Source organism: Apodemus sylvaticus, chromosome 18, assembly GCF_947179515.1.
Source record: "Apodemus sylvaticus chromosome 18, mApoSyl1.1, whole genome shotgun sequence".
NCBI classification, from domain to species: domain Eukaryota; kingdom Metazoa; phylum Chordata; class Mammalia; order Rodentia; family Muridae; genus Apodemus; species Apodemus sylvaticus.
Window position 1 is genome coordinate 44,407,240 of NC_067489.1, and position 26,319 is coordinate 44,433,558.

The 26,319-nt window shown below is 44.3% G+C and overlaps 1 protein-coding gene across 1 annotated transcript in view; it reads left to right on the forward strand.

Annotated features, from left to right (window-relative positions):
* The window catches only part of Enpp6 (ectonucleotide pyrophosphatase/phosphodiesterase 6), a 104,345-nt gene that overhangs the window by 30,455 nt on the left and 47,571 nt on the right, over positions 1 to 26,319 (forward strand). The window contains exon 2 of the mRNA XM_052162694.1: positions 13,159 to 13,338. Coding sequence (XP_052018654.1) covers positions 13,159 to 13,338 — 180 coding nt within the window. The remainder of the gene's footprint in view (positions 1 to 13,158; positions 13,339 to 26,319) is intronic.

The window sequence follows — 26,319 nt, forward strand, 5'->3', positions numbered from 1 at the left end:
GTAAGGACTAGAGTGGTAGCAGATTGAGTGAGGACTCAGAAAGATGACCAGTAAAATCTCAGTCCTGTCCTAGGTGGCCTCCAGAAGTCATCGGTGTCAGAATTCCTGACATGTTTGCTATAGTCCCAAGCAGGTCTAAGAATGCCATGGATCTTGGAGAATGTTCAAGACAGGCGATGAGGAGTCTGACCACAGGGCTGCCATTGCTTGGCATACCAGCATGCACAGCCTCTTTACTACCACTAGAGGGCAGTGTCAGGCCAGGCATTTCACATGTCCTAGGCAGGCGGGTTTTTTTTTTTTTTTTTTTTTCCTTTTCTCAGCTATGCTGACCATTTGTTCTTTGGTCAATGACTCGGTCCATTACTGAGTCTAGCCGGCACTCCTTGCGATCCTTTTAGCTTTACCTGACTGTCCAGAGTAAAGCATGGGTAGTAATGTTTCTTTGATTTATCTTTAAGGAAATGGGATAGTAAATACCACATAAAAAAACACTCAGCCCGTCACCAGCCCTTCCTAGACACGGTTTAAAAGGACACACTGCTCAATAAGGCCGTCCTTTAATGGAGATGTAGGCTTCCATTTGCATTTGCCAGTGGCCTGTGTTATCCCAGGTACTGGCCAATCACCATTTAACCTTGGCAGATGGCTCGATGGTATCCAACTTTCAAATAAGGAATCAGGGCTGAGGGCATAAGTCAGTGGGGTAGAGTCGTTGCTTGTGCAAGGTCCTGAGTTCCTCAGAACTTAAAAAAAGGGAGGCAGGGGGAGGGCAGGTAAAGGAAAGGAAAGGCAGAGAAATGGAAACGGAAAAAGCTTTGCAGATGGGAAACCTGAAGCTTAGCAAAGCTCCGTGGGTCAAGTGAGGTCCCAGGGCTGTGGGGAGTAGGGACAGAATGTCAGCTTTGGTCTGTTGTCCTCCGGGAGGATTGTAAGGCCGCAGCTCACTCACTGGTCCCAAACTCCTGTTCTCACACTTCCTAAAGCTGCCTTGGCTAACTTAAAACCAAACATCAACAAAACCCACCAAACACACACACACACACACACACACACACACACACATACACACATGGTATGGACCCCTTGAACTGAAATTACCAGGGCAACAAAGAGATAGTTCTCACACCTAGCAAAGTGCTGTATTCCTCATTGAGTTTAGTCTTTCTTCTCCGAGGCAAATTATCTCTCAGCACAGCACCCAGGAATCATGATGCACCCAAATTATTAGGCAGGGCCTGGGTCTACCCCAGGCGTGTCTGTTTATAGTCTGATCACTGACCGGGACATTTAAGCTGCAGCTAGAATAGCGGCATTAGCTTCAGGAGTGCTGTTAAGCCCTGTCTGCAAGGACAGCAGAGTATCACTAACAATGGTAGGAGTTGGCTCTCTCACGTGGGTCTCAGGTTGGGACTGTTCCCACAGTCTGCTCCGTCTTTATCACTGCATGTATTGTAGACAAGACACATTTTAATAAATAATAACCAACATTTTTTTCTTCCCCTTGCTTCTCTCTATAAAAGGGGGGGAAGGGCAGGCCTATCGGCTGGTTTACAACACTTGATTGAAGTTGATGGCTAGTACATACTCCTGGGGAGCTGGTTCCGATGGGTCCGTGGCACTTCCTAGCACTGAGGGTCACTCGGGTGATGACCTGGAATCTGATCACCGGTTCTTCTAGAGGTCACCCGTGGACGGATTAAAGGCTTGAGACGAGAACTATCCACGACCTATCTGCCTTGTTCCTCATTAATTAAACTCCCTGTCCTCACTACTGACTACTGCCCCAGGCCACACAGCTGGAGCACTGCCCTGGCCCCGAGGACTCCTGACCCCAGGAAGAAAGAAACCGGGACTCCTGACCCCAGGAAGAAAGAGACCCCAAGAGAGGGCTCCCACCTCCTGCAGCCAGGCAGTGTTGGAGGGGGAGGCGCCTCGAGTCTGTGAGTCTCAAGTCACTGGCTTGGTGAGACTGAGGAACCCGATGGCCCTGGAGGAAGAGAGAGCAGTTGAGCCCATAGGAGAGTAAGAGAAGCAGGGAGGTGGGGCTTCATGGCTGAATTCCATCTACTGGGGAGCTGTCAAAATAGGCGGGTTTCCCCTCCAAACCTCTTACTGTTACTTAAGAAGGTACCAAAAGGTCCAAAGGGTTTTTTTTTTTTTTTTTTTTTTTTTTTAACTCGTGGTAATGAACTCAGTCGCTTTCTGAGTTTTCACAGAGATCACAGTGGACTTTATCATCTGGAAACTGTTTTCAGCTTTCTTTCTTGCTTTCTTTCTTTCTTGCTTTCTTTCTTTCTTCCTTTCTTCCTTCCTCCTTCCTCCTTCCCTTTCTTTTTCCCCCTTTGCTGTGTTGAAGGCTGAGTCTCACACTTTGTCAGAGCCTCATCTCTGCCTCAACTCCTTTAAGCTTTATAAGAACAAACTTTCCAGACACAAAAGTGTCCAAAGCAGAAAAATCCAAAACTCTCCATTTTTTTTCTTATGCAGGAAAATAATGATTTTTTTAAAATTCCATATTTTTAATTTATTATTGGGGATTACTCGAAGCTGCTGGGCCCTTCAGAATCCTAAGACAGTGCTTCCTGCTCCCCCTCCCCCCCCCCTGTCCAGTGACCTCAAAACTATGCGTGTGAATGTCTCCAGTGACAAACCTCTCACCCTTTTAACATCGTGGGTTATTTTTATTGCAGGTTTTATGCTTCATACTATAATCAAAGGCTGCTATCTCTCGCTATCGTGGCCTTGCAGTGCTTGTGATTCACCCTAATCTCGACCCTGTCTGGCACACCCGTCAGTAGTCACTTTGAAAGAAGTGCAAATTGTGAGCTGGTTCTTTCTGCTTAATCTTGCATGTTTTATTTAAAACCATTTCTTTACCATACGGAAATCTATCTTCGAACACATTAGGAAAATAGCGTATAATCTCCCAACAGATATCACAGAGGCATTATACAAAGCAAATTTCAATCTGGAAGTTAAGTGCTTGGAGCAATGAGTGGTTGATTCTTTTATACATCTTGGCTGAGGGGACGTTGTTTGACAGATCACTAGCCTAAACCATCTGACTTAATCCTTAGATTCCCAAGTGTTCAGGGACATGCGCTAGCTAAGAGGAGTCTAGTGTGCGGAAATCTGACTTGCATAAAATATCCTTAAGCTGCCTGACTTGAAATCGTACATATAAAGATATTTCTTGGCGCCATGTCAGTTTAAGGGAATGTGTATATATGACCAGTGTCTAAAATGCATTAACCTGAGACCCGAGACTTCAGAACCTTGGGAGCCTCTCCTTCCACAGCTGGACTCTTTCCAGGGGAAGAGGAAACCTGAGATCATAGACTCCTTTGGGTGCCGTTATCCATGCTTACAAGGGTGCTGTGCAGGAGAGTTGGCTGTAAGAGAGTAGTCTGTCTGGTACTCTGGAGTGCTGCGTGCCACCGTGTGGACAGCCTGGTGTCTGAGACAACTGCCGTGGAAGTGACCTGGGCTGGGAATCGGTATGGGTGCTGGCAAGCGCGTGACTCAGTTTACCCAAACACTCTGCCCTCTCACTAGCTCTGTGGCCCCAATTCTCCCACTCAGCCACTGTAAGCCTTAATATCCCCACCTGCCAGCATCTCTGTGTCTGAGAGGTATGCTGAACAACCACAAGGCAAAAACACCTAGAATGAGACACCTTCCAGGTGACTGAGGACTCTGGCAATTATGGTTCTCTTTAAACTTCCCAGAAAACACCTGTTTTCATCTTGCAGACTTCAACCCTGGCCTTCACACTCTGGTCTGATATGTTCCCTCAAATCCATGCAGTGTTCAAAAGCAGTAGTTTCATAGATCACCTAAAGGCACACACACACACACACACACACACACACAAATGCTATATCATACCATGCTACTCCCTACATACAGACTTATAAGGAAATGAAGTTTATAAACTAGGCACAGGAAGAGGTTAACAATCACAGCTATTAAGAAAGATCACGTGCAGCCGGGCAATGGTGGCGCACGCCTGTAATCCCAGCACTCTGGGAGGCAGAGGCAGGCAGATTTCTGAGTTCAAGGCCAGCCTGGTCTACAGAGTGAGTTCCAGGACAGCCAGCGCTATACAGAGAAACCCTGTCTCGAAAAAAACAAATCCCCCCCCAAAAAAAAGAAAGAAAAGAAAAGAAAAAAAGAAAGATCTCTTCCTCATTGTGTTGCATTCATCCTGCATAGGATGCCATTCTCGCTTATGTCTGGGGTGTAAGATGAACTCTGATACCCACGTGCTCTCTCCCACTGGAGACACACAATATCCCTTCCTTCAGTGTTTCCTTGCCGCATAGACTACCTTCTCGTTAGTTACTTAGTAGCCATGTTATCAACTGCTTTCTCAGTATCCCTGGTGCTGGTGTTAGGGTAACCCTTAAAGTGGCGTGCTATGTAACGCTTAAGGATTTAAGGATTTCTGGACTAGTCCATGTAAGGTTTCTAGGCTGCAGTTGATTTTGAGAAGATGGAAAGGGAGTAAGACAAAATCTTGCACAATGGAGGACGGCTCTACTGGGGGCTAGCTCCTACACCATGAATCAAGTGTTAGGAGATCCTAGAGAAGGAATATCTGAGACCCCTTCAATTTTTGTCTGAGACGTGCCCAGGGGTACCCTAAAATCTACATGTCTGTGTTCAGGGGATCCACAGCTCATGTGGCCTGCTATATTTGGTTAAGGATGTCTATTAAAGCAATAATGCAACTTTCTTTTTCAAGTCTTTGGATTCTGTTAGTCTACAATGTGGAGTACCTCATCCCTGCAGCCTGTCTATAGCCTAAGGAATAGGGCTTAATAGAAAGAGGAGGGCGCTTGATGACCACGCCTTTCCTCTTCCACTTAAGATGGAAGTGATGGTAGTAACGGCCCCTGTGTTGCTGCTCTACCACTTAGTAGTCCTCCCCACTAAACAACAGTCCTCCCTACTAATAAACTGCCCGTCTGTTTATTGCCAGGATCGCGAAGGACTTGGGGTTCGGCTGTGCCAGACCAGTACAGCTTTGAGAGCCCCACTCCTTTCAGCGCAAGTGAGCCATGTTTTTATTTTCAGCCTCGAGTCTGATAAAAAGCAAGCACCTTTTCTTGTTCCCCTAAAACATAGCCAGTTCCCGTATCTGCCCACCCCTTTCTACACAATGCCATCCTTGGGTGGCATGCCGGAGGAAGCCTCCCTTACCTCAAGTCCCAGCCCCTCTGGGTAGCCCTCCCTGAACCCTCAGACCAGATTAGACTGAGCATGCGCCTCGTGTCCCGTTCTTACAACCACAGCAAAGGCAAACGGATGCTTTTCATAGCGACAAGGGAGCGGTCGGGGGGGTGGGGTGGGGCGGGAAACACGGGGTGTGAAGTTATGCCTGACTTTTTGATGAAGCGATAAGCAATTCTAAGCGTATCGCACAAAGTACTTGGATAGACAAGGTTTCATAATATAACCCACTGATGTGAACACACAGAGGCCCATCCACCTCTTGCTCTCAAGTGCTGGGGGTGCATTCTCATTAGAGCTCTCTTCGTGTATCTCTATTTTCTCCCCTTTGCCTTTCCTTTCTCTTCTTGTATTCCTACTTATTTATTTATTTATTCACATTACATCCCGCTCTTGACCCTTCTCCGCCCTTTCCTCCCGATCCCGCTCTCACACTGCCCGCTCCCCATTACCCCCTCTGCTTCTTCTCAGAGACTGGGGGACCCTCCACAGGTACCAACCCATCCTGGCACATCAAGTTTCAGCAGGACTAGGTCCATCTTGTCCCACTGAGGCTAGACAAGGCGGCCCAGCTAGGGGAAAGGGATCCATTAGAGACAGTCCCCTGCTCCGAGTGCTGTGGATCCCACATGACGACCAAGCTGAACATTTGCTACATCGGTAGAGGGGGGCCTAGGTCCTGCCTTTGCATGCTCACCTTGGTTGGTGGTTCAGTCTCTGTGAGGCCCTATGGGCCCAGGTTAGTTGACTCTGTAGGTCTTCCTGTGGTGTCCTTGAATAGCCCCACTCCCCCCAGGACCCCCCCCCATTCCCTCAGTCCTTCCCCCAACTCTTCCATAAGACTCCCCAAGCTTCGCCTAATATTCAGCCCTGGGTCATTGCATTTCTTTCCATCAGCTGCTGGTTGAAACCTCTCAGAAGACAGTTATGTTAGGCTCCTGTCTGCAAGCACGGCAGAGTATCGTTAATAGTGACAGGGGTTGACTCTCTCTCATGGGATGGGTTTCAGTTTGGGCCAATCATTGGTTGGCCATTCCTTATGTTCATAGTAACTTTACTTGTAATACTCAGACACTTGAAGTAATCTAAATGTCCCTCAACTGAAGAATGAATAAAGAAAATGTGGTACTATTCAACTATTAAAAATCAGGATATCAAGCTGGGCAGTGGGGGCACACACCTTTAATCCCAGCACTTAGGAGGCAGAGGCAGGTGGATTTCTGAGTTCGAGGCCAGCCTGGTCTACAGAGTGAGTTCCAAGACAGCCAGAGCTACACAGAGAAACCCTGTCTCAAAAAAACAAAACCAACAAACCAACCAAACAAGCAAAACAAAAACCAAACTCAACAACAGCAACAAAAAACAAAACCAAAAACAAAACAGGATATCATGAAATTTACAGCCAAATGGATGGAACTAGAAAATATCATCCTGAGTGAGGCAACACAGACCCTGAAAGACATGCATGGTGTGTACTCACTGATAAATGGACATTAGACGTCAAGTACAGGGTAAACATGCTTCAATCCATAGATCTAAAGTAGCTACAAAACAAGGAGGGTTCAAGAAAGGATACTTGAATCTCACTCAGAAGGGAAAATAAAATAGATATCAGAGGTGAATGGAGAGAGGGAACTGAGTGGGAGAAGGGGCAGGGAGGGAACCGGGGTGGGAATCAGGTGGGAGAAAGGGGGAAGAGGGCTGGAAGAGAGAATGGAAGCCAGTGTTTGGGGGAACATCTCTGGGACCAGAAGAGGGACCTGGGATGCGGGAGGCTCCTGAGACCAGGATGCTCCCGGGAGTCTATGGGGTCACCCTAGCTGAGACTCCTAGCAGTTGGGGAACATGGATCCTGGCCTCCTCCTGTAGCCAGGCTGGGCTTCCAGTGGAGGGAGGAGGACACCCACCCACCCATAAAACCTTTGACTCGAAATTTGCCCTGCCTACAAGATGTGCAAGGGATAAAGATGGACCAGAATTTGAGGGAATTGTCCTTTCTCTTCTTTTTTAAAATAAGCCCAGGACCTCTTACTGCTGTGGCCATCTGAAGTGGGGGTGGGGGGCTCTCAACAGGAAATACTGTCTCTTAAATTCTTCTGTGTTCTCAGAGTTCTGTGACAAGTACATTTAGGAGCCAATCAGAAGCTCGAGAAGGCAGACTTACTGCTGAGAGTCAAAGTTTAGAGAGATTTGGAGGTGGATGTTACATGGAGAATGGAGAAGAGAGGACTGAGCTGGAGGATGCCCTAGATCAAGGGGGCTGGAAGCGAAGCCTGCAGCAGCTAACAGAAGGCTTGCCTGCTGCTCAGCTGCAAGTGCTTTGCAGGGCAGGATCTTTGGTTCCTTGGTCCCCTAACTAGGGAACTTTACTCCTAGGTCCTCCTCAGCCTGTAAATCGCTGGGTTCATCACCACCAGTGATGTCATCACCACCAGTGTTGTCATCACCACCAGTGATGTCATCACCACCAGTGATGTCATCACCACCAGTGTTGTCATCACCACCAGTGATGTCATCACCACCAGTGATGTCATCACCACCAGTGACTGACCACGCCCATCTGCTGTTTAGTTGTTGTCTGTCTTCTATTTTACTCATGCACAGACAACAAAGCCAGAAGTTTTGTCATCTCCTCATCTCCCAAGGACAAAGTCATGTAACTTTTGATGCATGATTATGTTAGACACGTAGAAGCCAGCCTCAGTTCCCAGCATCTGAAAGAAAGCAGACACACATTTCTGAAAAATTCTATTTTTACTATAAAGATATGCCTTAAACTGGCTAAGGTGGTATGCCGATTTTTAGAGTCTATTATTCTAGATACACTTTGGTGCTACAGTGGGAAGCTGTTAGATTTGCCTACAGTTTCGTTTTTTTGTTTTTTGTTGTTGTTTTTGCATCTGGGATACATAGCGTGAAAGATGCAAAAGGAACCATTCAAGGAACACAACAGAAAGCAGAGGCATGTGCTGGGTATGCAGGATGGCAGAAACTTTTAATCTGCTGGAAAAAAATAGCTTTGCAGGATTTAAATCAAATGCAAATAATTTAAGAAGAAATAATTGACCACGTGAAAGTCAACATCACATCATAGAAGAAGCTGGGCTGGGGAGCAGCTAGAGAGATGGTTCAGTGGTTAAAAACACTGACTGCTCTTCCAAAAGTCCTTAGTTCAATTCTCAATAACCACTTGGTGGTTCACAACTATCTGTAATGGGATTCTGTGCCCTCATCTGATGTTCTGGTGTGTCTGAAGACAACTACAGTGTACTCACATACATAAAATAAATAAATCTAGAAGAAGGAGGAGGAGGAGGAGGGGGAGGGGGGGGGAGGAGGAGGAGGAGGAGGAAGAAGAAGAAGAAGAAGAAGAAGAAGAAGAAGAAGAAGAAGAAGAAGAAGAAGAAGAAGAAGAAGAAGAAGAAGAAGAAGAAACTCTAGGCATGAAAGTGGAAACTAGTGAAGGTGAAGGTGCTATAAATGAGTGCCAGTCCATTTTACAATGCTATAACAAAATACTCCAGGCTGTGTAATAGATAAAGTTCAGAAGGCTGAGTTTTGTTTTTGTTTTTGTTGTTGTTTGTTTGCTTTGGTTTGATTTTGTGTGTGGGGAGGTTCTGACTGATGAAAGTACAGAGGATAAAATGGGAGCTGATCTAAGCTTAGGAAGGGGGTGGCAGGTCACCCAGGCTGACAACATCAAAAGGTCCCCGGGCATTGCTACAGCTCTGGAAGGCAGGGACTGTTCAAGTCACAGTGAGCCTTTTGCTGAGAAGTAAACCTGTTGGACTCAGTGTTTGTCATGCTTCAAATTACGATTAGAGATAAATGATCACTTTTCTGTTTTCTACTTTCCTAAATGGTTACAACGGGCAATGAGGGAATGTTAAGTAGTTTGAAAGACGTTTGAATGGGTATGAGGCAGTGGCACTTTTCCCCATAGGTTAGTAAGCTAGCTTCATGTTGCTTCAGCTTTCACAGTAGTTTGATGGCCCCATGCTAGAGTGCAGAGGGAGGACTGTGTGTATCTATAGATTCTCTAGAATCTACTACTATACCCACTACTCAGATCCAGAGTTGAGTCTGCAGAGGCACTGAGGGACTTCCACAAGATTATGCAAGATGGTAAATAGGAAGAGCTGTACTCAAACCAGCATGTTGTGACTCCAATACTGACCCTTTAACCGCAATGAGGAGGAGGAAAAGGAAGGAGGAGGAGGAGGAGGAGGAGGAGGAGGAGGAGGAGGAGGAGGAGGAGGAGAAGGAGAAGGAGAAGGAGAAGGAGAAGGAGAAGGAGAAGGAGAAGGAGAAGGAGAAGGAGAAGGAGAAGAAGAAGAAATACAAAATGACCCAACATTTAATATTTGAAAATGAGAAAAAAATAAGACTTGCTGAAACCTACTAAACCTAACAAATGTTCATTGTTGAATAAAAACTAGTTCTGGCACTTGCTGATGATGGGCCGGTGGTCTTATGCAAGGGAGAGTCATCAGATAGTCACAGGAAGCCTCTGCAGGGGAGAGACAATAGGCTCAGTGCAAGCAAGCCTCCTCCGTGGATAGCATAAGCCAGAGGGGACAAAACAAGCTCCGCACGTGTGTAAAAATAGATGCGGGTCAGGCAGGAATACAGAGATGAGCACTCGTAGGCTGTGAGGCTGGTACACCGAGTTTTGTTTTGTTCTGTTCTGTTTTCTCAGCTACCACTTTCACTCCAGTGCAAGCATGAGGTGTGGAGAAAGGCTAGATGGAGGGGATGGACTGGAGTCAGGGCTCTCTCGCTCGCTCGTCTCTGAGCTCCTGGGAGTGATGGCAGATGAGCTGGGGGAAGCAAGGCTGGAGCAGCTGGGCAGGGAGCATACAGCCTCCTTCTGTGCTTCCAGAAAGCAGTTTGTGTGCTTGCTTGCTTGCTTGCTTGCTTGTTTGCTTGTTTCTAGAACAACGCTAACCCTGGCGTCTGGCCCAGCACCTTTGTCAGCTTTTGAAGAATACGGGCAGTCACCCAAAGACCCAACCCCTGACCAGGAGTCTAAGGTGACCCATGGTGTTGGGTCCCACAGAAAACTCTCTAGGCCCTACCCTGTCTTTCTCTTCACCTCTTCTCTTGCTGCTTCTCCTCCTGTCAATCCAGATGCAACAGTTCTACAGAGTACAAGAAGCCTCTCATAACTTTTCAGCTAGATGGAAGAGGGCGAAGACGGGAGGGCTTGGGGTCTTGGGATTCAGAGCCCCGAGGATGGAGGTTGAAGGAAGAGAAGTGTCTCAGTTAGGGTTTCTATTGTTGCAACAAAACGCCATGACCAAGAGTTTTATTCAGCTTACCCTTCCACACTGCTGTTCATTACCAAAGCAAGTCAGGAATTCATGCAGGGTGGGAACTTGGAGGCAGGGGCTGATGCAGAGGCCATGAAGGGGCTGGCTTGCTCAGCCTGCTTTCTTAGAGAACCCAGGACCACCAGGCCAGGGCTGGCACCACCCACAATGGGATGGGTCTTCCCCCATCAATCACTAATTGAGAAAATGACTTACAGCTGGGTCTCACGGGGGCATTTCCTCAGTTGAAGCTCTTTCCTCTGTGATGACTCTAGCTTGTGTCAAGTTGACAAAAACCAGACACTACAAGGGGATTGCCCTATGACACTGGGGTTTGGTCGTAGTTTAAGAACTTTAGGAACTACTTTTGATTGTTGTGTGTTTCGTGGCTTCTTCTATAAACTATCTTTGCTGTGGATATCATCACAGCTGCCTCGTGGAACCATGAGCTGCCTTAACATGACAAACATGGGCTGGACAGTGGTGACACACACCTGTAATCCCAGCACTCTGGGAGGCAGAGGCAGGCGGATTTCTGAGTTCGAGGCCAGCCTGGTCTACCAAGTGAGTTCCAGAACAGCCAGGGCTATACAGAGAAACCCTGTCTCGGAAAAAACCAAAATCAAAAAAAAAAAAAAAAAAAGATGACAAACATGTCTGAATCCATTGTTCTGAGGGAAGAAATCATAAGGGATTTTCTTAGGTATATAGTAGACAGGAGTGTGTGTGTGTGTGTGTGTGTGTGTGTGTGAGAGAGAGAGAGAGAGAGAGAGAGCACTTGTGCATGTGCATATGTATGTGTGCATGTATTTAATAAGTGTGCATTGCAATTCCGTAACCACGGTGATTCTATTATATCTGTTTCTGTTTCACTTTTAAATTTTATTAGTTTGACAAGCAAAAACTTTAGTGGGGATAAGACTACTCACACTGCAGCTTTGAGTGAAAATTCTTTCGGTTTAGTTCTTTGGGCTTTAAATTTAAGACACAATTTGTAGAACGTCTGGCTTTCTATGGGAAGAGATCAAGCCCTCCCTTTTTGTAAATTTTGGTGTTCAGTTTTTCAAAACTGCCCTTGGTAGTTCCTCTTTGTTTTTGTTTAAGAATAGAGTTTTGGGCGTGGGAAGACCGGAAGAAACTACAGACGCAAACGGAGCCTACCTGGGTCCACCTTACTTATGGAGCCTGCTTAAGTGGGTTTTGTCCCCATGCCAAATGACCCTCACTCAAATGGCAGCCATTTTTTGATGCCCTTGTCAATGTTTGTGCTACTTTTACTCTAAAGATGAAACAGATTGCTCCAAAATAAATCATTTAGTCGAGTGCTCCAAAGAGCCTCAGCGCCTGGGCTCTCTGCTGGGACAGAGCTCTGTCCACAGAAACAGTCCACATTGGGTCCCGACTCCATGTGGGGCGATGTTTTCTTGCTTTGTTTTTTCACCTGGAGTCTGTTTTTGCACTATTAGGTTCCAAATGTTAGAAGGTGAACAACGAAACAGTAACTTGTCTCTTCCAAGAAAGGAGAGAATCATGTTCCTAGCAGCCGGGTCACCTATCTTATGGGAGGAAAATTGAAGGGATGCAGAACTGTCTCTGGGGTGAGAATCTAAACCACCTGTCACAAGAATTCACTCTTTCCAGGCTGAGGCATGTGTAGACCTCAGGCTATGGAGAGATGGCCAAGTTCTACCCAAAGTACCTTCACTGTAACTTCAATTTGTTTTTTAGGGTATGTGTGTATGGATGTGTGTGTGTGTGTACATGGGCATGTGTGTGTGTACATAGGCGTGTGTGTGTATGTGTGTGTGTGTGTGTACATGGGCATGTGTGTGTGTGTACATGGGCATGTGTGTGTGTGTGTACATAGGCTTGTGTGTGTGTGTGTGTGTCTTGCACACACAGAAGTCAATGGACCAGAGGTCAGAGGAGTTGAAGGGATCGGTTCTCTCCTTTCACTGTGTTGGTTCTGGGGATCGAACTCAGATCTTCAAGCTTGGTGGCAAGCCCCTTTACCTGCTATGTCTCTTACCAGTCCCCTCATTGTAACTTAAAACACAGCAGTTGGAAAGATCTAGCTGTATGCAAAGTGATCCTACTACAAGAAACTTGTAGATATCGGTTTTATTTTTGAGACAGGGTCTCACTACACTGATCAGGCTGGTCTGGAATCTGGTGTGTAGATCTCCCATTGGTGTAGACCTGGTCGGCCTCCCACTGGTGTAGACCTGGTCGGCCTCCCATTGGTGTAGACCTGGCTGGCCTCCCATTGGTGTAGACCTGGCCGGCCTCCCATTGGTGTAGACCTGGCTGGCCTCCCATTGGTGTAGACCTGGTCGGCCTCTCATTGGTGTAGACCTGGTCGGCCTCCCATTGGTGTAGACCTGGTCGGCCTCCCATTGGTGTAGACCTGGCCGACCTCCCATTGGTGGTCCTCTTTTTGCCCTCCTGGCATTCTCTATAAAAATGAAGCTTTGGTATAAGAACAGAAAAGATCAAGTTGTGGTACTTTCTCTCCTTTCTTAAGGAGCATGAGATGTTTTGACGATAGGATTAAACAAGGGTTCTAAACGAAGGCTAAGGTGACTTCGGTGCCCCCTCCTCCCCGCAGGCCGCCACTGCGAGGTCCACCAGATGATCGGGAACTACATGTGGGATCCCAGGAGCAACAAGTCATTCGACATCGGGGTCAACCGAGACAGCCTGATGCCCCTCTGGTGGAATGGGTCGGAACCGCTGTGGATCACTCTGATGAAGGCCAGGAGGAAGGTCTACATGTACTACTGGCCGGGTGAGTGTGCGGACCCGCGGGCCCCTCCCTGCTTCCAAATCTCAAGCACCACGGTCTGCACAGAAAAGAAGACCTAACCATGCCTAAAGGATGGCCGTTTTTACTTAAGACCTATGCTCCGTGCGCACGTTAACATTTTGGTGGTAATGTTTTTAAACTTAAAATTTTCTTAAAGGTATCAATTTTATGTTAAACCAGTTACCCCCTCTACCCCCTCTTAATCCCATCACCCCCTTTTCTTGTCTCTTCCCACTATCTGCAAAGTGTACACCATACACTTTTGTTCACCTATAAGCCTCATTTCTCCTCTCATTTAATCTATACATGCTTGATTTTATGTGACTCTATAAAAGCCAGGCACCACAGATGAGAGAAAACACATGATCTTTGTCTTTCTGGGGCTGGTCTCCTCTGTGTAATTGTCTCCAGTTGCATTCGTTTTCCCACAAATGATAGAAAAGCCACCGTGTTCCTAAGCTGCCTTCTCCTTGTTTGCCCCTCTGTGGCCAAGCGCTTAGGTTGGGTCCAGAACTTAGCGAACCGTGATGCAGTGAACTGACACTCTGGGAGAAGCCTTAGAAAGTTTTGAATAGTGCTCAGGAGTGGTGTGGCTGGGTCATGGGGTGGAACCGTTGCTAGGTTGTTGAGAATTCTCCATTCTTATTTTTATGGTGTTTAGACTAGCTTACGTTCCCGCCAGCGCAGCACAAGGATTCCGTTTTGTCCAGATCTGTGCCAGCACTGGTTGTTAGTCTTAGGGACTGCTACTCTGACTGGACTACCATAGACTCTCGGTGTCATTTTGATTTGTATTTCTGTAATTGCTAACGAGGCTGGATTTTTTTTTTCAGAGATCTGTATCTTTTTCTTTTATGGACTATCTGTTTATTTCCCATCTATTAACTGGGTTTGTTGGTTTTGATTTTTGTTTTTTGTTTTCTGTTTTTGTTTTGTTTTAGTTCAGTGTATAGTCTGGATAATAACCATCTACCAGATACATAAATGGTAAAGATATTCTGTGGACACATTTTAGAAATGCCATTCTTGAGCTCTATAGTATCGGCAGGTACAACGTCCCTTCCTGGTCCTCTTGTGCTGGTGTCTCCTGCTTGATTTTCATGTGCAACATTTTCAATACATAGGGAGATCAATTTTAGACTCCCCATTGACTGTTTACAGAGGAATTCGATATACTGTTTCTATATACCTTTTTCAAAATAATATTTTTATTTATTCTTGGGGAATTTCCTCCAATATATTTGCATTTCTCCACCTTCGCATCGAAAATGGAAGATCCAAGTATAACTGTTTGGTAATAAGTACATAACACCTCTTACGGCTGACTCCTTTTCTACATCTAGATACTTGGGAAGCAGAGCTGTTTTACTGCAGTGAAGCAAGCAGTGCTACAGCCTGCCGTGTCCACTGTGACGTGTCAGCGGGCGCTGCCATGGTGTCCACTGAACAGCTTCCACTGAGAGTGAGGAGATTCAGGGCCAGCCAGAGGCATTCACAGGCAAACTGGAAGACCCGGGCTCGACCTCCAGAAGCCACATGTTGGAAAAGCAGACACAAGCAAGTTTTATTTACACACACACACACACACACACACACACACACACACCAAGTATAAAGGAATTCAACAATGACAAAACAATCGCTTCGCTACCACGGATTCATTCTTTCAGCAGGTGATGTGCCAACGTGACACACGGCTATAGCACTTTCCCCCAACAATATAACGCTTAGATTCCTGTCACTGTGGAGCCAGCTATTGGTAAAAGTCTAAAAGAATTGAACAGCGGCCTGGTGGGTGGTAGACAGAAGTGGCAGCAGAGAGCTCACTGGCCTGGGTTGGGGTGGGAGTGGAGGGGGCAGGAACAGCTGAGAGAATTGTGAAAGCAGAGTGGATTATGGGGGAAGAGGGCCACTGACAGGCGTGGGGGAGAGGGAAGGGAAGAATGAGTAAGCCAGAGCCCAGTCACAGATGGCCAGCACCAAGGGTGTGAGCATTCTACAGGAGCTCAGAGGATGCTGTCTGGAGGTGGTCACACATGAGGAGATGCTCAGGGTACTCAAGGGCGTGCCAGATCTCAGGAGTGCAGGACACAGACTGTGGAGGGTGCAGAAGGTAGCCCCACTGTGAAGCTGTGCTGGAACCTGGTATGCTTTGAGAGAGCAGGGCCCAGCACCCACAGGGAAGCTCATGAAGGCCAGCACACACTGTGTTAAGTCCATACTGGGCGGAGCTAACAGGCTTATTCTGCCAACAGAGATCATTCAGAGTGACACCAGGGATTCTGTGCATACCCTTCAGTCACCTAGACTGACTTGAGATGCTTCAGGTCAGGGAAGGAGAATCACTTACATTTGACATCCCTGTGGCCAAGGATATCTGACAGAAATTAATTAAGAGAAAGAGGGTCTATTTTTTGCTCCTGGTTTCAAAGGTTGGAACCATGTACTTGAGCAGACATTTATAATTTGTGGAACCTGTGCCAGAGAACAGCCATTCACATCACAGTGGACCAAAGATCACTGAAATCAGAGACCAGACTACAACTGTCAACGGCCCACCCTGAGTCCAAGTAACCTACATAGCATTGCCATAGCATCATCCAATAGTGCCATGGGAGTGAGCATTCAAAGTGTGAATAATAATAATAATAATGGGAAAGCTTATGGCTCAAACTAGAACATAACAGTTTAAGGATACGCCTTTATTTAAAACATAAGACTCAACTGGGGCCATCAAGTTGGTTGCCAGACCAAGGAAGTATAAACCAACTTAAGGAGACTTATCTAAAGGGCCAACTTCAGAGTTAATCCTGTTTTGGTGAGGTCTAAAACTGAGAGTTTGCTGCACATCAAAGTTAGTTTCAGAAGCATCACTGTCAATGAATACAAGAGATTGCATGCATATAGACACAGAAGAAGGGTTATGACATTGCCTGGTCATTGCCCTAAGAACCACCAAGGTGAATATTGTCACAGTACCATAGTAGCTACCTTCCATGATATCTGACTGGTTTCATAGTCTTTATTTTGGAACTTCAAACTCTTGTTTTAAAAGGCACCAGTCATATAACTGCCACCTCCTAACACCAGTCCTTGCTTGCATAACACCCTGTCAGTGGTACAGCCAAAGAAGCCAGTGGTATGGCAAGGTGAGAAGAAATCCAGAGAGAGGCAGTGGTCATATGCCAAAGTTCTTACTGCCATCTTACAGAGTGCTATTTTTCCTCTCACCTGAGAGAATTTTAATTTATGTATCACTGAATATGCGATGGAGCTCAAAAGTAGTTCGCCTGTACTATGTCTCCTTGAGCCCTTACAGCTCCTGACAGAAGGGCCCACCACTTCTTACAGCTCCTGACAGAAGGGCCCATCACTTCTTTTGAGTCATAGTTCAGCAGTTCATATGACATGGTAATAGTGCTCAAGTTAACAATGAGAAGGAAAGAGGCTAAAAAGAGGTTTCCTCCATCACTGCTTGAAGATTTGCCAACAATCTAAATGGAAGTCTTCATAGGAATTAGATGAAAAGTTCCTTGTTTCTTTGACACTGTTGAGCCCTTCAAAACTGAACACCCAACTGAAGTCTTTCTGAGGGCAGGCTGCCCAGCCCAGGCTGCAATGCCCCAGTGACCTCATTTCTGCCAGTAAAGGCCCGATGGAGTCACGGTCACTGTGGCTCATTCTCTCTCCTCCTTACTATACTCCAGCCTCAGACAATGAACTACCAAGTGTTCATTTGTCTCTACAAGATTAAGCAAAGTGTCAGGCATGTCTGCTAAACATACCTGGATTTTATTTTTCTTCTTCCATCTTCTGTTTCCTTTTCCACTCCCAATGGGACATTGTACAGACTTCTCTGTGAGGCCTGGACAATTTTCATGACTCCAGTGAGCTGTGTTATGACACCTTGAGTCTCTCCATTAAGTCAATATTTAGAAGTGCAACTTAGAAATGGCAGTAGTTCAAGTCTTCCTGTCAGGTAGAGCGAGCCACGACGTGACAAATTGGGCAGTGAGGAAGAGTCCGCCCTCCCTCGGCCTAGATCTTCAGACATTTAAGGCTTGTCAACAGAGCCTTCAAAGCCCTCCCTGCCGATGGCTCCCATTTGGTTGCACAGAGGAAACTAAGCTTAAGAAATAGTTCAAGGCTGAAGTAAGTCAGGAATAGTGCACCTGGGATCCACCGAAAGAGGTTAAGAGCTAGCTACATATTGATCACAAACTTTACTTTTTGGTGTTAAGAAAATTTTATTCTGGAGGACAAAAATGAGACTTCAACTGATATTGAAGAGTAACTCTGAGCTGGATGGATCATCTGAGAAAGAAGTGGAGTAATTGGAGTGGGTATTAAGAATCTGTGTGGAGGGCTAGAGAGATGTCTCAGTGGTTAAGAGAGCACCGAAGTTCTTGAACTCAAATCCCAGCAACCACATGGTGGCTCACAACCATCCGTAATGAGATCTGACGTCTTCTGGTGTGTCAGACGACAGCTACCGTGTACTTACATATAATAAATAAATAAATCTTAAAAAAGAAAGAATCTGTATGCAAAGGACATTTGAGCACCTCCCATCAGCATAGCCACCTTACATGGTGGCAGCAGATTTTAGCTTCATTCTCAAGTTGACCTTTAAGGGTTGACATTCCAGTCTTGTGTCTTTCATTGTGGATTTTGCTGTGTTAATTCTCTATAGCCTGGCACCAAGAAGATGTGGACACAACCGGCCCATTTGCCCCAGGAGGATGTTGGATGTGTCTTGGCACTTGGCATTGTATCTCCCTGTTCGGTGTGGGTGTTTAGGTCAATAAGCTATTTTTTATTCAGAAAAGCACACATAGCTTCTTGTCAGTTCTCCCTCCTTTTCTAGACAAGGGCTGTGTATGGCTATCCACTTGGTCTCTATGCAGTGTGCACAATTATAATCATACCCATTTCATTCAGATTAGCAAAAGAAACATCTTAGATATTAGTTGAGAGTTATGGATCACCTACAGTATCTTCCTCTTGCCTGCCATGGTGTGACCTTGACACCCATCTGTCAGGTTGGCCTTGGATGCATTGTCACTCGGGCACAGGAAAAATTAGAAGCCCAACATCCATCCCAAAGAGTGTGAGCCAACCTCAGAGCTCTGTCATTGCCTCTATGCAAATACACCAAACCTCTGGATGAAACTGCAATTATTTTCCAGCCAGATATTTGACAATGCAAATAAAACAATCTGGAGAGTCACTAAATTTCCTAACACTGTCATCAGTTTGGCAACAGTCTTTGAGATGAATATAATTTTAGAACTGGAAGAGGCTTTGGTACATAGTTTGTTGGCTCCAACACTTGTTAACCACGAGATTCCCTTAGAAAGTAATCAAAACTACTATTTTGAGGATTGAAGGCATAAATAAGTGTCAAAGAGCTTGCTTAATATGTGTCAGGCTCTAGGTTTAAACTCTATAACTTCAAAAAAGTAAGAAAAGAAGGAAGGAGGAATGGAAGGAGGGAAGGAAGGGCCCAATTCTGTGGGCCACCAATGTCATTTTTTCCTCCAGACTTTTGGGTGCAGAATTGTGCCCCCTCCCTACATGCCCCTCCTGTTTTCTCTACCCTGATTCCAACACTTCCGTGGAATTACTGGATAACTACAGGGAGGAGGTGTTGTTGCTGCTGCTGTTTTGTTTTGTTTCCAAAACAGCAAAACTAGGAGAGTCGGCAGGCGATGAATGCCTGACACGCCAGCATGGCGACCTGAGTTTAGATTCCCCAACACGGTATAACCCAGCATCTGTGGTCACGGATGCCTGCATTACCAGAGCTGGGAAGGCAGAGACAGATGGGAGCCTGGAGCTTGCTGCTCAGTCTGGCCTAATTGGTAATCTCTAGGATCAGTGTGAGATGCTGTTTCAAAACTAAGGTGGAATGCAACTGCAGAAGACACCTAATGACGACATCTGGCCTACATGTACACGCATACTCTCACACAACAGACACACACTAAGCAGGGGCCAGGAAGGGGCCCTTGTCGGACCACGGGATAATACCCACTTTCTACCCCAGATGTTCCTAGGAGTGACTCAGAACATCTGAAACATCATAAGACGTGGGGGTAGGGACAGTTTGTAAGGTCTCAAGGGGTCACAGACTGGATTGGGAGAGATGGGAAGGAATCTCTCAGCAGGGGCCAGAGATCTAGTAACCCAGATGAAGAAAAGGATTTGCTGGCATTTGATACCCTGAGTAAGTCCAGTAAGCTCTCATTCCAAGTCCTTGTCAGGGAAGGAAGCTTTGGTCGGGAACACCACACAGTACAGGAAGTCCTGATGGCTTCCTTGAGGTAAGGAGCCACATCGTGAATTGGAAGTTCTTGAAGGACTTGCTTAAGACATGAAGATGCCACTGCTGGTTATCCCAAGGGACCTCTAGGAAGCATAACTCTAGTAGTGGTCATTCTGTCTTCATCTTGTCCCCCTTGGGAGGAGGATAGTCATGACCCTGGTCTAGAAGATTTTATTCTCCTAAGCTAAAGCTCGATCTGACTTTGGTCTGTTAAGCAGAGCGTTGGCCTTGCAGAAAGTCCATTCCTTCTCACCTGGACTTCCTGTAAACCACTTTTTTTTTGCCCCAGTAGATCACTTCCTTTTGAGCTTCTGCACTCAAGTGTAGCAGGTAATTGCTTCTCATCTGATTTGTCTTCCCCAACTTGCTCTTACCTTGTACACAAGGCCAGCCTTCCATGACACAGCCTACCTCCTCCTTCCTGACACCAGGAGACAGCTACAATGGTAGTTCTCCTGGCCTTCTGGGACCAGGCCAACCCTGGGGGAAGAGTATCTGAGATCAAAGTCCATGCTTCCCTCCAAAAACTTGTTCCCACAAGCTCCCATACCTCAAATGTATTTTCCTGGAAAAGGTTGCACGTTTCTGTGAGAGTTAATTGGCTTAGCCACTTTAATAAGCTCTCTGGAGACATGTACTCAACAGTTGCACACCTGTCTTACATCACATAAAATACAGCTCACAGGAGTTATTGTTACAAGACGTGTCAAAGTTGGCAAGCGGGAACTCCACTTGGAAGGTGAGACCTTTGCTCTAGGAAGCCAGGAGACATGTGATGTTTATGGTCTCAGCTTGGTGGTCCTCAGAGAGAGTTGCTAGGAAACAATGCACATTGAGAATGTGCACAATGGAAAACTACCAGAAGTAGGAACTCAGATGGCCAGCCCATAGAGAGACTTTGGGGCATTCACTTCTATTTGAGGGTTTTCAAATCCATGAAAGAACAGGGTTTGGTGAAAGTTTACTTGGGTATTGCTTTGAAATTGTTCAATCCACAAGGATGCCACATCTACATGGATGTATCACCCACACTGTAGACACCATGAATCTTCATATTTGTTTTGATAGTTTATTTTGGCCAGCAAGGCCTTGTTGTGAAAAATATATTAAAATAATCTGGTAGATGAAGAATGAGAAAAACTACCTTAAAATATTTAGCATAAAGGTGTACAAAATAGTGATGGTCCTTGGTGATTGGTTCTTGGTGATTGCTCCTTGTAACTTTACTTTATTATTATAACATCAGAAATAGCACGAACAAGAGTAGGTCCTGATGAATGTACCTTAATTAAGGGCAATTCTTTTCAAAGCTAGCTAATAATAATGCATGGTGATGGAATAAAAAGAGAAAACATGTCCTCGAGGTTGTCATGAAAACGAAGTCTAACTTCCAGACGATGCCTTGGCCATGGCCTTGTCTGCAGATTCCTGGAGCAATAGTCCAAAACTTCATACTTCCCTCTGTCATGCTTGGGTGACCTGTAGTGACCTCGGTGGACCAAATTTCCTGTTCTCGGCATAACTGTGAAACAGACCTGGAGGTAGCAGCCTGGAAGTTGAGAAATACTCGCCCACATTCTCAGATCACAGAACGAGCCTGTGGCAGATCCAGAAGACAGTCTGTGGACTCCTGATTAGAGAGCTGTCCACACTACACCCCCTTCCAGTCTGCTGATTCCTATCAGACAAAGACCAAAGAAAAACAAAACAAAGCACCCACACAAACCCACCTAGGAGTAATTAACTCTGCTCTTTCCGAAATTACTGATTCGGGTTATACCATACTCCATTATGCTGCCATTGTCTTCCCTTGATGGCTTTTTTTTTTTTTTAGTCATTTATTCATTCTTGGCTTTTAGCATCCCAGATTCCTTTTGAGAGTTTGTCCAGGATGACAGAGAAGGAGGATGTATTTGTCCCAGACTGTGTCCAGTTTGCTACTTTTCCAGTCCGTTCTCTGGGGTATGTGGAGGTATATAGCCTCTGTCTCAATTGATAACACCTTCAGAACATGCATTCAGAGCATCTCCCAATGGAGATAGGACTTCCTGCTCCATTGTCTGAATCTCTGACTCTGAATGAACAGTGAGTCGTGTTGCATGTTGTGATGGTTCTTTCTCTTTCTGCTTTGCTTACAGAATTTGGGTTATGAATGACACCAAGTTATAACCCATTTCTCATGACTGCCTCCCAATACCACTTCATGATCTGTTATTATCTGGACATTGCACTTTTGTAGGACAGAGCTACTGTGACCTCCTTTCCTAGTTCATAAGTCTTCAAACTGGGTTCCCAAGCATCTCCAAGAACAAGATTAGTTTTAATAGAATATTTTATGGACCCCCAATTATATAATGTTTTATATAACTTCCAGTATTTGGTATTAAAATTGCTCTGACTGAAATATACCCTTTTCTCACTTTATATAAGAAAGAATATCTCTCACTTAGAATCTCACTAAGGCATATTGTGCTATCCTGATGACACACAAAGACAGACAGCACCAATCAGATACACAGCTCAAATACTTGTGCATTTGGAAAGCAAGCGAAAAAATAAATAGGTGCAGGCTGGTGCTGGTGGCGCACGACTTTAATCCCAGCACTTGGGAGGCAGAGGCAGGCGGATTTCTGAGTTCGAGGCCAGCCTGGCCTACAGAGTGAGTTCCAGGACAGCCTGGACTACACAGAGAAACCCTGTCTCAAAAAACAAAAACAGAAACATAAATAAATAAATAGGTGCTAGTGCGTGCTTTTAAAGTTATTTAAGGAAAACTTAATTGAATTGTCATCTGAAATATTGTTTTAAAATTTATGCAGGATCATATTTTGACATTAAAAGAATTAAATTACATGGGTACAAACTACTTCTATTTTCATTTACTTGTTTATATGAACAGCTTTCTTAGCATTCACACTAAATAAAGAGAAGCAGAATTAATTCTGAACTTGTATCGTTCTAGAGATTAGTCATTTCCATCCATGGATATAAGTTAACTTTTAAAAGCTGTTTTTTGTTCCTTGGACCTATATAAAATGTCTTTTTGTTAATGCTTAAAAATGGATGGAATTTGGAGATCTACTTGTACAAAGATAGGCTAAGTACTTTTCAGAACTACTGGACAGTTGACATGTCTGTGCTTATATAATAGATTGGACACACACTGAGACCTAGACAGGAAGGAATATTTGGCAATCGTGGATGTGTCTACAACAGTCAAATGCTGATCTCAAAAGCTATGGTTGGGAAACAATGGAACTTCAATTTTGCAAAGATCATAAGATAAAAGAAGGCATAGACATTGGAGTCCATTGTCTGCTAAAGGAGGCCCAGTAAGCACTCCATAATTTCAATGGGGACAACCAGGAATGTCATTTGAGGAATAAAAATTAGTGCTAAGGACCAGTCTTGGCTTGGAGTGGGTTTCCTGAGAGCAGGAGAGATTGAGAGCAGACAAAAGTAAAATCATGGGGTGAAAACTGACTGCTTGTGTTCTGCTCGAGACAGCTTTCCAGAAAGCCCTCTGCTTGAGACAGCTCTTTCTGGAAAAAAATTTCTAAAAAACTCTCTGGGTAGCCCATGCAAACCAAAAGTCCATTCTTTTATTTACATGTCAGTTCAATCATTTACTTCAGATTTCCTTTTGATTATCTCACTAATCAGCATTTCATAACCCCAGCCCTTGATTCTTAGAAAGAGGCAACAAGTATATATATTTTAAATGTTGCAAATGAATTCAAAGAGCTGTCTGCCTTTGTAAGCACAGACAGTAAACTAGCTGGGTGGGATCCCATTCTGAGCCCATTTGCACCATACCTGGATCCAAACGAACTGTTCTAGGCTGACCTTGAACTCAGGAATCCGCCTGCCTTTGTATCTTTCTGGCATACTGATTCATGGTGGAGCTGCCTCTATTCTTTCAGGTTCATCATGTTACAATTCATATTGCATCCTTATCTTTTGCACAGCTGAGAAATCATATTTTTTTTTAATTCAGAGTTCTTTCCCATTGCCTTAAGGACTGTCCTGAAGGCCTCAGCATTTACCATTTTGCTAAGGACATAGACATACCCTCAGATCCTAGACTTGTGCTGTCTCTGACTATCATGGAGTTATTAAATCCCTTGATAGGGAGAACATTTCCCAATAACTTTGGCAGGGAGAATATTTCCTGAAGGAGGATGATAGCACATGTGTGTGTGCATGCATATTTATATAAATATATGCAAATATGTATTTATATATGCCTCATGCCCAGCAACTGTCCATACTCCTGAAAACACATGGTCTGATGGCTCTGTTCCAGGGGCAGAAACCATATCACACCATCCCTTCCTGGCCATGCAGGACTTGGCAAATTAGGTAATATAGTGGGTTCCATCTGTAATCCTGTGTTTTTTCCTCCCAGCCCCAGGTTCTCGGAGTAACAACTCTGAGACTTAAATATATTTACAAATGCCTCAGCCAAAGCTTTGCATGTTCCCTGACTAGCTAGATTATTCTAATCTAATTTCTGCCATGTGGCTGGTTACCTCTGGTCAGCTTTGGTGTCTTTCTCCTTCTTAAGGTCCCTCCACTCTATTTCCCAGAAATTCTCTCTTTCTCTCGGCTGGATGTCTTACCTTCTAATCCAGCCTCAGTTCATTGGCCAAAGGTTTTTTTTTTTTTCCTTGACAGGTGAATGCTTTTACACAGTGTACAAGAGATTATCTCTACAAGGTAGCAATACACAAAAAGAAAAGGTTTCATAAACACAAAGTTCAGTTTGAATAACCTTTCTCCTTCATTATACTATAGCCAGGGGTGGTCTAAGAGGCTTCCATAAGAAATATCACATGCTTTCCAGAAGAACATAACATGCGGGACATCACATGATGTTTATACATTTCCATATGTAGTCTGCAACATCCAAAAAAATAATAATAATGAGACAAGTCCTGACCACCATCTCCAAGTCAAGAGGAATAAATGAGACAATAGACTCAACTCTACAAGTGACCCAGACATTAGTCATGCACTTTGAAAAAAACATGCAAAAAGAACAAAATGGAAATGTTCACTAGTAGACTAGAATTTTTTTTAAAGGTAATGCTAGGACTGATACTCATACAGGTTAAATGAGGAGAGGCAAAAAGGGTATAAAGACAGAAAGCAATGTAAAGGACACAAGAGATGTAGTCACAAGTTACAGGAAAGGAGAAACAGGACAGAGGAGAAACAGGATGGGAAGAAGTAGTATTTGATACTGCCAGCAGGTCTGAAGGACAGGGATATTAAATCCCTCAAACAGGAGGTGGTATCAGATGGAAACAAAGATGTTGGGACGAATGAAGAACTGCAGAAAGGCAACCAGGTAAGCACAAGTTGACAATATTATTATAATCACTTTATTAAAAAAATCCATAGAGAGTTAAAATACTTGGAAACAGCAGGTAGAGGTTTTATTATTATTTTTTAAATTATCTCATCTTTACATCATCTGAAAAGTTAAAGAAATGAAAACTTACAGCAAATGTTAACAGGCCAATATTTTGTATTTCATTTTCTCAGGCTCCTTTGCAAAGACTATATGAATAACAAGCGAATAGAAGAAGAACAGCATAGTCATAATTCTTACTGATTCAGCAGAAATCAACCGAAGAAAGACAGACTATCAATGTGTGATGGATATAAGACTGTCAAATGCCAATTGTTGGCTCAGTACAACAGTATTAGGGAATATACTAAATATAATTTTACTAAGAATTTATTAAACATTTTAATTAATTTAAATTGTTGCAGTACGTTAATTTTGAAGGTAGTTAAATCTAGTGTTCAGTGGTATGACAGAATTCACACTTAAGCAAGTGTCCCAGGAAGGTGTGTGGGAAGTGGCTGTATAGAATGACAACATTCTGCTCCCCAATATGAGTGCTGCTTAAACAGCTCACACACTTGGTAAGAATTCATCCATTTGTACATTTACAAATTATCTCAGTTTGGGGCTTTTAGTAAACATTATTTATTTTCGTTAGGAGGAGTTTTGTTTTCTAAAGCTTAATTTTCTTTAAAAATATTTATATCTCTCTATCTCTCTATCTCTCTACCTCTATCTATCTATCTATCTATCTATCTATCTATCTATCTATCTATCTGTCTGTCTGTCTATCATCTATCTATCTATCTATCTATCATCTATCTGTCTATCATCTATCTATCTATCATCTATCTATCATCTATCTCTCTATCTCTATCTATCTATCATCTATCTATCTATCAATCTATCATCTGTCTCTCTATCTCTATCTCTCTACCTCTATCTATCATCTATCTATCTATCTATCATCTATCTATCTCTATCTATCATCTATCTATCATCTATCTATCTATCTATCTATCATCTATCTATCTATCATGTATCTATCATCTATCTATCTCTATCTATCTATCTCTCTACCTCTATCTATCTATGATCTATCTATCTATCTATCATCTATCTATCTATCTATCATCTATCTCTATCTATCTATCATCTATCTATCATCTATCATCTATCTATCTATCATCTATCATCTATCTATCATCTATCATCTATCTATCATCTATCTATCATCTATCTATCATGTATCTATTTATCATCTATCTATCTCTATCTA